At 42.6% G+C, this 13508-nt stretch overlaps 1 protein-coding gene across 2 annotated transcripts in view; it reads right to left on the reverse strand.

The window, feature by feature from the left end:
* Window positions 1–7960: 7960 nt before the first annotated feature.
* The window catches only part of itga11a (integrin, alpha 11a), a 65597-nt gene continuing 60049 nt past the window's right edge, over window positions 7961–13508 (reverse strand). For both annotated transcript variants that reach the window (XM_052063053.1, XM_052063054.1), the window contains 2 exons: window positions 10829–10942; window positions 7961–9017 (listed from right to left, as the gene is read on the reverse strand). In XM_052063053.1, coding sequence (XP_051919013.1) covers window positions 8940–9017; window positions 10829–10942 — 192 coding nt within the window. In that variant the 3' untranslated portion in view covers window positions 7961–8939. The remainder of the gene's footprint in view (window positions 9018–10828; window positions 10943–13508) is intronic.

Genomic DNA, 13508 nt, shown 5'->3' on the forward strand with positions numbered 1-13508 from the left:
TCTCATACTTAATTGCTCTACCATCATTTTGGATCTGAACAAGCTTTCTGCTCTGAGAAAAGGGATGAACATTGCTTCTACTTTTCATTTCGTATCCAGCACCAACCTACTCTTCAAACAAAATGCACGTCGAGCCAAGCAGCAGCTCAGACTGCTGCCGGGTATGTTTGCTAATGATGTATTTCGCCGATTCTTCCCAGGCCCCGACATTCTTTGTCACCAATCTGTGGCTAGTTTTGTGAACATCAAAATACAGTAATGGACCGTCTTTGTAAGTGAGGCAAAATCACGCACAATAGTGGGCAGCGCTCCGTATAACAGCCAGAATAAGTCCATTTTGTACCAGCAGCATATTTTAGATCTTCATCTCCATGATATTGATTATTGTCAGGCTTAACACACCTCCCTTGTGGTGCAACATTTCTTTTAAACCCATGCAATGGTAAAGAACAAAATTATTGATTTCAGAGCGAGACAGATTTTAGAGGCAGTAGACAAGATCAGACAAAACTCAGCTGTGCTCTGAGGTAACATAGGCAGCTCAGCTTGCTGCTGTGAAAATGAAAAAAAAAAAAAAAAGATCAGAGTTGGCATCGCAGAACTCCCGTTTTCATTTAGCAACAAACTAAACGTCATTGCAGTCCTAATGCTGTGTTTTAAATCGCCAAAATAAGAATTTCTCATTGTGCAAGAGTCTACTACAGCATGCAGCCCAAGTTGGTGTGAAAACCCAACTAACTATGCTACAAGTTGGAGGTACGCTCCAAACACAAATCATATTCTTCTTGCAAAACAACACTTGTTAAAGCCCATCTTTTACTGAGCTGCGAGTGTTTGCGCACGTAGGGAATCTTGGTTGGTCAGCAGGGATCCCTAAAAGGTTGAAAATACCGGTAGTTGAAAAAGTTTGCAAACTGAAAAATGATTTGCGACCATGAAAACTCTTGGCGAATGTCTGACGAAGGTCTTTGCGACCGTTTGCGACCTTGAATGAACCCTGATGATAAATCATCACTCGGGCCATGCGCAAACACTGAAGCCTGTGTCCCACTACTTTCGCCAACATTCGCAAACGTTGGCCTGTGAGTGAGATACAGGCTTCACCAAACAACCACCATCGCTCAGCGAAATGAAGGCTTACATACGTTGCGTTGTAAGCAACGTATGTAACGTATGGTCTTTCCAGTTGTTGGATGGAAAGACCCTCATTAATATTCCATGCGGTTGTAAAAGGGTAGTGGAGCTACCTTCACAAGTCAAAAGCGACTATGTTTTTGTTACTTGTTGGAGGCAAAATGTTTCTCTCAAAGCATGCTGCGCCTGGAATTGAAGGAAGTGTAAATGATAAATACAAAAGGAGAAATATGAGACCTACACAGAGCGTAGTGAAACGTATTCATTTCTAAATCCTTCCTGTTGTGTCCATTGACATGTGGAAGGGTAGTGACGGGAGGAACAGGCTTCGACATCGTTCCTCCTCCACACTCAGGAAGCTGTTAAAGACGAGCAACATTTTAAGGTGAATCATCACGTTGCACGTTTTGATTCAATTAACTGCTTCCGTGCATCACTGCACGGTGACGGCCGCGTGACCGAGCGGCTGCTGACTTGTACTGATGGCTTGGAGTTTGTCTGAAAGTGCTGCAGCCATTAAAATGGTGGCCATCATGAGATAGAATTTTAATTATTTGTTTTTGGGTTTTAGCTGTCGTGCACCGAAACGGAATCAACGATGGGGGTGTTGAGTGGGAAAAGTGTGTGTTAGTGTGTGTGTGTGTGTGTGTGTGTCGGGGAGAGGTGGAGGATGGCAGCTCGCAGCCGTGATGCCCAGGACTGGTCCACGTATACACTAACGGTTTGGAAAAATTATCATATTTCCCTCAAATCCCCAATGGCCACCCTGTCTTTGGCTACCTTCAAATTGTGGGCATGGATTCATCAGTTGATGACAGTGGCGGATGCTGGTCTGTCAAGGAGGGGAAGCTCAATTTCGACCTCCAGTACATCATAAAATGTGTCCGTTTATTTATACGTGAATTCTACTCTCCGTTCCTTTTCAAAAAAATGAAAAAGGATGCCTTCACCATAAGATTGCTGATTGGCTCATTTTTGCTGTCAATCAAAAAGAGATTCAGCCCCAGAGAGATCATCCAATTATCATGCAGAAAAGCTGAGCTTCCTGGCAGCCTATCAACGTCCACTGTCCATAGACTCCCAGAGACGCTAAGCGTCCAATGGGTGGGACAAAACCTGCTTTTATCCAATGACTCGTCTCGTTTCAATGCATTAGGACAACCTACACTGAACTCTCTCGACGGCCAGCGTCCGCACAGTCGGCACTCAGCATCCACACAGTTTAAAGCACAGTGAAGCTGCGGTAATGAATGAGAAGAGAGACGCATCGTAACCAATAATAAGAAGCTGATTCGGAACAAAAGTAGAGCGCGTTGTAGCACATATTTAGTCAATGGTATGTCCACACAATTGTACGTACACACATATATTTGATCACTTACTTTTTGACAGTTTAGGGGAAGCTGAGCTTCCCTTGCAGCCTTAGAGCAATTGCCTCCGGTTGATGGCTGTTCAGATGTTGAGTGGTCTTGCAGAGTCATTGAGTCAAAAGCACATGGAGGCAAAACAGAAAGAAGAATATGGGCACAAAATAATTAACATTGCATCCTCAAGTCCATTTTGTGTCGGGTGACATGGCCAAATGAAGAAAACCCACAAGATTTGTGCAACTCAATATTCATATTAAGTAACTGGTTGGTGAGGCCTCATCGTCCAGATTGAGGATGAGAGTGACAATTCCACAGACAGAGGCAATGCAATTATTTCCTGGAGACCATTCTACAGATCAGCAGATCAGTAATTAAACATTTTAATTTAAGTTGACAGATAATTGAGCGGGTGCAAAGTCTGTAAAATTGAAGTCTGGTTCTGACCGCAACTTACCGATCACTCTCAGTCATATTTGCCACCAAGATTTTGAGTTTCTCTCTTGTAGGACGATCCAGGCCTTCATACTCTTGCATCCATTTTCAGCCTATAGACTCTGGTAAAATGTTGTAAAAAAATCTGCAACTGAAGTCCCTTGTCAATCAAACATTATGAAAATAGATTAGCATTGACATTAACATGTACATAGGCGGCCCGGTAGTCCAGTGGTTAGCACGTCGGCTTCACAGTGCAGAGGTACCAGGTTCGATCCCAGCTCCGGCCTCCCTGTGTGGAGTTTGCATGTTCTCCCCGGGCCTGCGTGGGTTTTCTCCAGGTGCTCCGGTTTCCTCCCACATTCCAAAAATATGCATGGCAGGCTGATTGAACACTCTAAATTGTCCCTAGGTGTGAGTGTGAGCGTGGATGGTTGTTTGTCTATGTGTGCCCTGCGATTGGCTGGCAACCGATTCAGGGTGTCCCACGCCTACTGCCCGGAGACGGCTGGGATGGGCTCCAGCACCCCCCGCGACCCTAGTGAGGATCAAGCGGTACAGAAGATGAATGAATGAATGAATTAACATGTACATTATTTTATGTACGATCTAGGATTAAGCATCAGGGAATTCAAACCATAGCCCGTTGCAGACTCAAGCCTCAATTTCTGTGCCGCCTATCCTCACAAGGCGACTTTGGGCAGGAGGCAGAGTACACCCTAAATTGGTCGCCAGCTAATCGCAAGGTAATTAGAGACAAAGAACTTTGCACACTACCACTTCAATGCAATCAAATTCTTCAAGGACACTCTGCTTTTCATATCATCTCATTTCCATGTTCCGTCTAGGAGAATAGGCATATTGTTTGTCAAGTAGCTGACTAATGATACTCTTTAGACTGAATGGAGTCAGCTGGGCGACTCACCAGGCTCTACACAACTCATTGGCTGGTTTGGGTACGGTAGATGTTCTTTTAAGTTCAGACATGGGGTACACAAAATGGAATTAGAAGATACGTCATTCAAGACGTGCCTACACCTGGCAACCAGCTCATTGTGTCCCCCCGCATACTGCCTGAAGACAGCTGGGATAGGCTCCAGCACGCCTATGACCCTTGACAGGATAAAGTGGATCAGAAAATGGATGGATGGATGGAAGGATTGAGAGTTATTTGTATTTGTGATTTGCACTTCAGCATCATCATAATGTTACTTGCTTTGACAAGCTAGCTTGAGTGAATGGTTAGGTTGGGTTCCATTTGCCTTGGAAATCAGAGCTAAGAACAACATCATTGCCGAGTTACCAGCGTTCCAGTTGCCAAGTTGGAAAACAAGACGCCGACCTCCACGAAAGTTATTCTAGCTTTTGCCTTGACCGAATATAATCGATTTTTTGTTGAATCAATGCACTTGTTCACATGCATCCATAATGCGACATGCATGCACACAAAGGATGACATCGAATAACTCGCTCGTAAAAAAATGCCACATGGCAGAGTGTATGCTGCATTAAATATTGTCTCGTCTGCACATGCTCTTCAATCTTTTCATTTCTTGGAGACATTCACTGACAACACACATAACATTATGTCATGTTATGAGTGCATGTAACAAATGAACCATCTATGGATGAATGACTACTACAGTATTGCCATCATTTCACCTTCATGCTTCATGTTTGTAATAGGATTACATTAAAGACAAATATAAAGTACCCGTAACCCCCTGTTGCAATTATCAACAATTTTCCAGATTGGGCAGTCCACAAAGCACAAGTGGACCCTTATTCGGCAGACCAAGTGAGTCTGGTTTAACCTATTTAATCCCAAATTCTTCCCAGACATTTAAAAGTCAAAATCAGGTGTCATTGGAAGTCCTTAAATCTGATAACCCCCATTGTGAAATGTGAACATTATATTGACATCTGACCACAGTTAACCATCAGAAATTCAATAAATTTGTCTACAAATAGAGCTTCAAGGAAGGACGCACCACATGCGGGAGCCCCCTTTGTTAGTGTTTACCTCCATCGAACCGCACTCTATTCTGGTCACCCGCTAAGGATCAAGCCAACACAAACCAGATGCCATGTGACACCCAACTCAAAAGTGTGCTTCTGACGACCCCCAAAAAGATAACCACAAGAACTGCAAATGTCTTTGTTTGCCACAGAACAACAACTTCATCTTCATGCAATTTTAAGTACAACCTACAAAATATTGTGAAGGTGTTTCATGTCTGTGTGCGCTTGGTTTCTACTGTTCATATCAATAGAAGAGTTACAACTTGAAATGACAATTATTATTTTATTGAGTTATTTTCTTTCAGAATCAGTTGTTAGATTGACTGAATTTTGATTTCAATGGTTAATGATACGTGAAGTATATTCTTAAGATATATTATCAGAGCTGGACACCAGGTTAACTTAAACCCTTTATCAAGTTTCTTTATTCAAAGACTGAAAAGTTTGAATAATCAAATCATCATCTATCCCCAAATGTTTGAGGAGTGGCCTCAGTGTGAATCTGGCAAAAGATTAGAGCCGCTGTCCCTTTTTGTTTAGCACAATATACCTGTACTAGCTGGTTCGCCGCCCTCCGGGCGGCTCATCAGCTAGTTCCTGCGGAATGCTGGTAAGGTGGTGGTTCGCCGCCCTCCGGGCGGCTCATCAGCTAGTTCCTGCGGAAGGCTGGTAAGGTGGGCCTTCGGCCCACAAAAGTGTTGTTGCTTGGTTCAACTTTTTGTTCATCTTCATTGCTTATCGTGAAAATAAAGAGATGTTTAGTTCTACTAAATAACTAACAATTTCATTGCAATGCTTGGGGGTAGACAACATTTTTTCGCTAAGATGCCCGCGCGATCGTAGTGAGCCACTGCCTGAGCGGCGCAGTGGCGGCGCGCAGCGGCGCGGTGAAGTAGGTACGTTTTGAAAAGGGACAGACGGAAGGACAGACCGCGTGCGGGACGACGCGCAATATATATATAATAATAGATAGATGTGTGTGGGTGTGTGTATAATAAATAAAACAAATAAATAAACAAACATCACTTTGCACACACCTTAACCCTGCATCTTAACTAGCATGCCTGCATGTGGTTCTATGTGTGGCGTGCATATAGGCATCGGACCTGGGGGCCACAAGCCCAGGGCCCCTGTGAAGGACCCCCCCCACCCCCAATCCGTGTATCAAAGAACGGATACACGGATCCCCCCCCTACCCCTCCACACACACACATTCAACACAATTCTTATAACTGTAGTCTGTTCCATCCACTGAATTTTAAATATGTTGACGGGATCGTAATGCTGGAGGGAACAGTGTGAGTATTGTCTGCGTCTGTGCAGCTCTATTGGACTTTTGCAAATGGCTGTATTCAATCATGCTATTATTAAGAAATAAAGTAGTGCATTCAGAGAGAAAAATCCATCTATCTTGTGGACGTCACATTTCTCATTTCATTTGAAATGTTTGAGTAATCTCTTTTATACACTACATACAAAGGGAATGTGATCTTTAAAATTATTATTTTAAATCATTTTTTTTCCAGTCATCATCAAATTAGTTTCCGGACACCTTGCTGCCCCATTCACAACAGCAGGAAAATGAACAGACAGAAAGAAAAAAAACCTTCAAAAAAACAAACTGTGGAAACTAATTTCGGTATATTATCCATCCCAGGACAAATTTGAGCCTCACATCTTTTTATGAGACTTAAAATGACACCTGCCATTACTTCTACTAATTTCTGAGGCAATTGATGGGCTCAGGTTTTTCTGACGGTTCATTTCCCCATTTTCAATATATTGAAACAGTAGTGTGACTTTTGTTGGCCAGTCTTATATCTGCAACAACTAATCACGGCCTTGCTGCAATTATTGTTAATCACGCAGACGTATGCACCAATAATCTGTCAATGTTTAGAGTGCGAGAGTCCTGTACAGTTTTCAAAGTGAATCTGCATGTTTTTTGTGTGGCAATATGTAATGCGGCAAAACATGTCTGTAAGACATGTACATTATTTGTAAATAACGAGAGCCGAGGAAATTGCGGTAGTCAGGCCCTCCGGGCAACAGTGTAAAACTCAATTTAAGCATAAAACTTAAGCATAAAAGGACACTGTTGCTCCTTTGCTTGCAAAATTTGTCAAGCCCTGCTGTATTCTGCCTTGATATAGCCACCAGTATTTTTTTCTTCTGAAAACAAACTTTGGAATTAGTCAGCTGGACTCAGCATGATGGATAAATATATATACGGTATATTTTTTTTATTCGACGAAAAGAGCAGGTGGTAGCGAGTCTGCCTGCCCCCCTGGGACATTTGCTGCTGGGCACACCTCAGATCCTTGGCAGAAGTGGAGTTTGCTTTGCCTGACAACATTGTCTGTAGAAAATATGGATGACATCTACAATATTAGTATTCTGTTGACAGTTCTCCTGCTGTTTGGAGTTGTCAGTTTGCTGATCTATTGCAAAATTCAGCCGGCGGGAGCAGCTTCATCAGAAGGGAACAAGTTGCCGGCATTTCTGGATGGGAGGGCGGCTGATTAACACTCAGACTCAATCGCAAAGTGGATTCAGAGTATTTAGAAAAAAAAAAAACAAGTCCTGGAATAAAATTAATAAATTGGTCGAGGATTGGACTAATTGGATATATTTTGTCTGCTGCAAATCTTTTGGTTTTATGCTTGGAATCCATGCGTTTCTTCTGCGCTCATAAATTGCTTTTTTCGTCCACATTCATGGCGTCAGACAAAAAAAATATCCCAATGGAGCTACTTTTCACATCGTTGTCCAATCAATGTGTGTTTATCATTGTGAAGACACTTTCGAGAAAAACGCTATCTCCTCTGTGTTTGTGTTTGTTCACTTCCCCTCAAGTGTTTTGTTCGATTCATTGACATCATGCGTAGTCCTCGAACTCCAAACACATAACTGCAAAGACGCAACAAAATGTTTTGGGCTGAAAATTCATTCTGCGGACTGGACTGAGCCACCTAATTCATAAGAAATTTCAGAGACAAACGTACATTTAAATACATGTTTTATTCATTGACGTATTACAGCTCTTTGCACCCTGTCGGAGAGGAAAGGATGACATTCATCGGCAATACCAGAAGAATTGTGGCACACTGTCTTCATCTATATCATCATCGTAATAGTGCAGTGTTTTGTCCTTATGCAAGGCAAGGCAAACGGTGCGAAACAATGACGTTCTCGTTTTCCTTTTTCTTTTTACACATGATGCCATGTGGAGCATAATAACATTTCATAATATTTGAAAGGGTATAAAAATGTATTTACAAATTCAAGTTAAATTTGTACAAAATAAAAGTGCATCAATATAAAATTATTCTGCATGTTTTTGAAGATGAAGGGAATAAAAACTGGACTTTCGGATTAAATAGAACTCTCTCTCTCTCTTACGTTAACATAATTAATTTTCAACCTCATGACTTTGGTACACTGCTGCTTTGAAATATCAAATAGAAAATACAATAAGATGTCTTGACATTTTTTTGGCAGCTTTTCGGGTGACGTGTTACCCTTGAGGTTTTTCATGTATTATTATACATTTACCATAAGAGTTAAATAAATATTACCACAAAAAAAAGAAGAGAAGATTTTGCAAGAAATCCCCCCCATCCCCAAAAAAAGCAGTCAACACTTTCTCTCTTGTTCCTTAGACAAGAGTAGAGAAAGTTCCGAAGAAAGAAGAGCCCCAAGACATGTGAAGGATTGACACTGAGGACGGTGGGTGACATTGACCAAGAAGGTCCTCGTGTCGGAACAGTGCAGTCAAAATGAGTGTGGCAGTGCTGATTTCGTGGCGTGGGACACATCATTTACGCTGATGGTGCCTTGCCCCAGCTATCACACGGAACTGTTTCGGTGGCGCCGCTGTGGGCGTTGGAGAAAGAGGGAGAGACGGGGAGGAAGGAGGAGTGGTCCCTGAGTGTCGGCTCCCCAGTGGGAAAGGCGTCTGCTGGGGGCACCTAGCCTGCGTTATCGTTCTTCAGCCACTTTTCCATTCATTTCCCGCTCGTCCTCATCCCTCCGTTTCTGCCTCTGGAAGAAGCCCAACTGGGTGGAGAATTAACATTTGTTCAGACGTGCACCCAAAATGCTGTAGGATCACAAGTATGTACAACTGTGCCTTTATCCACCTCTATAGTCAAGATGGAATTTGTTGACTTAGATTGATTCATTTGCCATTTAGGGATTGCAGCCATTTCGTTTGGTTCAAAATGTTTGGACAAAGTCATGTACCGGTAACTGCAATCTATCTTCTACCACTCATTGTCATGCTCTGATATCTCTGTCTGCCTGTTCCACTGTTTTTTCGTTTCCGCAGTCTCATTTGGCATTGCTGGTGGGTGGAGTTTCCAACAATGCACCTGCTTATTGTTACGGTCGTCTGGGTATTTAGGCCCCGCTATGGTGGGAGAACAGCACCAAATTATTGTTTATTGCTTACTTCCAGGCCGCGCCTCCCTAAACGCAGAATACACATAGCGCATAGGGCCCCATCCTTTGTGACAGGGCCCCCCTCCCCCATTTTGCACGAGGTAAGGCATTGCATTGGTTACGAGGATGGAGGCGGCCCTATCCCAGCGATTACCCGTCGGCCAGAAGCTTTACCCCTGCACCTTCGTCCCAAGTTGCCTCAGTCCAATGCAAAGCCATTTGAGGTTGGTGATAGTTATTGTGCTACAAGATTGAAGGCTCTGGCTGCTGCTGCCGAGGGCCACAACAACCTTGTCCCAGGGTGAGTTCAGATTATAGATTGAATCCAAACACTTTGGGCTTTGTTTCCCACCCGATGACAGGTGTGCCATGTCAAGTCAGATGCCCTATTTTGGATCTTTGAATGTGGTCTAAGTGACCTTGGACTTTGTTACTGGTATTCTTTTGTTCCATGGGAACTCTTTAATCCTCAGGTTTTCTAAAATGGCTCAATGCATGTTCATTCCTAAATTCCTTTTTTCCCTGGATACGGCAAATCTTCTCATTAAACTAATCCATGGCATCCACTCCGACCTGTTCTCAGACAGGGTAATACAGTTCATCTTCCAGGTCTGAAGGGATATTTGCAAAGCGTTGGAGGCTACTTCCAATCTCTCCTCTGGTTAAAATCCTCAGTCGCATATCTCAAACACAGCTCACATATCAGGGCTTGTGCCAGATTCAATCCAGGGACCTTTCAACTCGGAGGCAAATGTAGTGACACATCCTCCACCGTATTGCATCACATGAAAGTCCAAGTCTTAAAAATGATGGTTTTCATTACAGTTATGCAATTCGTAACTCAAAATTTTATTTCCTGAAAAGCTCTTCAAGCTGAAAGTTTACACATCAAACTTTCAACGGACACGTTGCAATTTAAAATAATAATTAAAAAAAATTTTTTGGTCCTTTTTGTCATTATCTCGTGCCTCTCACACTGATCTGTTAAGGTGGTATTCCAGAAAAGTACAATATTTTTAACAGAGTGATATTATAAGACGAAAGGACTTCAGTTTGAAAATGGATGACTGTGCCTGCAAGCATGTGCCACAAATGATTGAGACATCATCAGCGACGCCTTCTGTTTCTGATTGGTTGTTTTTATTTCCAAACAGTTGTGTCTTGTATTACAAATTAGAGGCCCAAGATAAGATAGAGACAGCTGATTTTTTTTTCAGTTCGTATTTATGGACGACTGTCAAGTCATAATGGCTGTTTAAACTAATATGACAAAAATCGATCCCCTTTTCTTTTCAACAGAATTTGTTCTTCTAAGAACGATAAACACATGATTCATAATAATAGTTTATGAGCAGTGACAAAGGCCATGTTGAATTGTGGTGTCCTTGTGGTGAAATTGCTGTATTTTTCTCCCTGCCAGCACTTACCTTCCAGAGGGCCAAAATGAGCAGGGCTAACAGTAAAAGTCCTCCCAGCGTGCTCCCAAGGATTATCCAGGTTGGGATTCTGTAATCTCCCTCTTTTCTGACTTCCAGTATTATCTATGGATTTTGGAGAAAAGAAAAGACTTTGTCATTTGGTAAATTGGTTGGTATGCTAACAATCTGTTCTAAATACAGCCAAAATGACCTGTACAATAACGTGTGATCAAATACACAGACTGAAAATTTGTATGAGATAAATCATGAAATAATTAATAATTTCCTCTGAATGATATCGCCGAACAATCCATACGTCAGCGCAGAAGATGGAAAACATTCTTGAATGTTGATGTATTGTTACTTGTATGAATGAGGCGAGCCATCTCAAAATCACTCTTAAAAGAGTCATTTCATAAATGAGCAGTCGACACAAATGAGGAAAGGCAAATGAAGCATTGTTTTTTTTTTACGTGTCTATCGACCAATAGATGGCAGCACAGACTTTAGCATGTCCGAACAGACTTTTGAGGCGTTGTGCTGCTGGTCCTTTCGGTCCCTGAGCACCACACCGCACTCATTTTTTAGTGTAGCAGCGATCACACAGCAGGAGTGCACTTCTGTTTTGATCACTTCACCATGAACAATACACTTTCAAAATAGAGTAATTGTGAATGACATGAACAAAGATAAATAGTGAACATGTGCTGGGCGTGCGCATTCATAAAATATATATATATATATATATATATATATATTTTTACAATGCAAAATTTGGTGTTCATGTTCAGCAACATGTTCACATTGGTCATCCATCCTGTACCTTATGTTTGATTTTATCCGAACAATTGTGGAAATGACACTTGCACGATTTTTTTTCATTCATTAATTAGGACAACAATTATTAGGCTACAAAAAAAAGCAATTCGAATTATTAATAGATCAAAATATAAGGAACCCACAAATCCACTATTTATCAAATTATCCATCCATCCATCCATCCATCATCTACCGCTTATCCGGGGCCGGGTCGCGGGGGCAACAGCTTTAGCAGGGAAGCCCAGACTTCCCTCTCCCTAGCTACTTCTTCCAGCTCTCCCCGGGGGGTCCCGAGTCGTTCCCAGGCAACCTGGGTGACATAGTCTCTCCAGCGTGTCCTGGGTCTTCCTCGGGGTCTCCTCCCGGTAGGACATGACCGGAACACCTCACCAGGGAGGCGCTCAGGAGGCATCCGAATCAGATGCCCAAGCCACCTCATCTGGCTCCTCTCGATGTGGAGGAGAAGCGGCTCGACTCTGAGCCCCTCCCGGATGACTGAGCTTCTCACCTTATCTCTAAGGGAGAGCCCGGACACCCTGCGGAGAAAACTCATTTCAGCCGCTTGTATCCGGGATCTCGTTCTTTCGGTCACGACCCATAGCTCGTGACCATAGATGAGGGTTGGGACGTAGATCAACCGGTAAATTGAGAGCTTCGCCCTTTGGCTCAGCTCCTTCTTCACCACGACAGACCGATACAACGTTCGCATCACAGCAGACGCTGCACCGATCCGCCTGTCGATCTCCCGCTCCCTCCTACCCCCACTCGAGAACAAGACCCCAAGATACTTGAACTCCTCTACTTGGGGCAAGATCTCCTCCCCGACCCGTAGGGGGCACTCCACCCTTTTCCGACTGAGGACCATGGTTTCAGATTTGGAGGTGCTGATTTTCATCCCAACCGCTTCACACTCGGCTGCGAAACGCTCCAGTGAGAGTTGGAGAGCCCCGTTTGAAGGCGCCAACAGCACCACATCATCTGCAAAAAGCAGGGATGCAATACTGCGGTCCCCAAAACGGACCCCATCAACGCTTCGGCTGCGCCTAAAAATTCTGTCCATAAAGGTTATGAACAGAATCGGCGACAAAGGGCAGCCTTGACGGAGTCCTACCCCCACTGGAAACGATTCCGACTTACTGCCGGCAATGCGAACCAAACTCTGACATCGGTGGTATAGTGACCGGACAGCCCGTATCAGGGGGTTCGGTACCCCATACCCACGATATTAATTTTATTAAATACGATGAAATTTTATGACCTGGTTGACTTTAAAATCGCCCAATTAATATACAAAGCACACAATAACCTGCTCTGCCAAAACATTCAGAAGTTTTTTGAAATTCGAGAAAACAACTATGAATTAAGAGGTACCGACTTATTGAAAAAACTCAAAACAAGAACAAACATCAAGCAAAGAAGTGTATCTAGCAATGGTGTTAATCGGTGGAATAATCTCGAAACGGACCTGAAAATGAGTAAATCGCTTGCCGAGTTCAAAAACAAATTAAAAAAAATTAGTACAAACAACCTACATCAATCAGAGTTAAAATGATACATTCTAAACATTAAATATAATGATAAATCAGAACTAAGTTGATAAATAGAGAAAGGTATTGAAATATCCATTATGAATACAAGAGAAAATTGACACAAGAGTGCCAGGGTGTGGATGTATATGATCCCGATACAAACCAAAAGTTGCAAAAATATCACGGTTAAGGGTAAAGTATGAACCTTAATGGAGACTTCTTCTTACTTTTTCTTTTCTGATTGATATAAAAATGATTTAGTAGATATAAACACATGATGGGGTAGGACTAGATAAGTTTTTTACTTCATCCTACTCCCTTGAACATAATGACTGTGTTGA

The sequence above is a fragment of the Hippocampus zosterae genome, chromosome 4 (genome assembly GCF_025434085.1).
Source record: "Hippocampus zosterae strain Florida chromosome 4, ASM2543408v3, whole genome shotgun sequence".
Taxonomy (NCBI): Eukaryota; Metazoa; Chordata; class Actinopteri; order Syngnathiformes; family Syngnathidae; genus Hippocampus; species Hippocampus zosterae.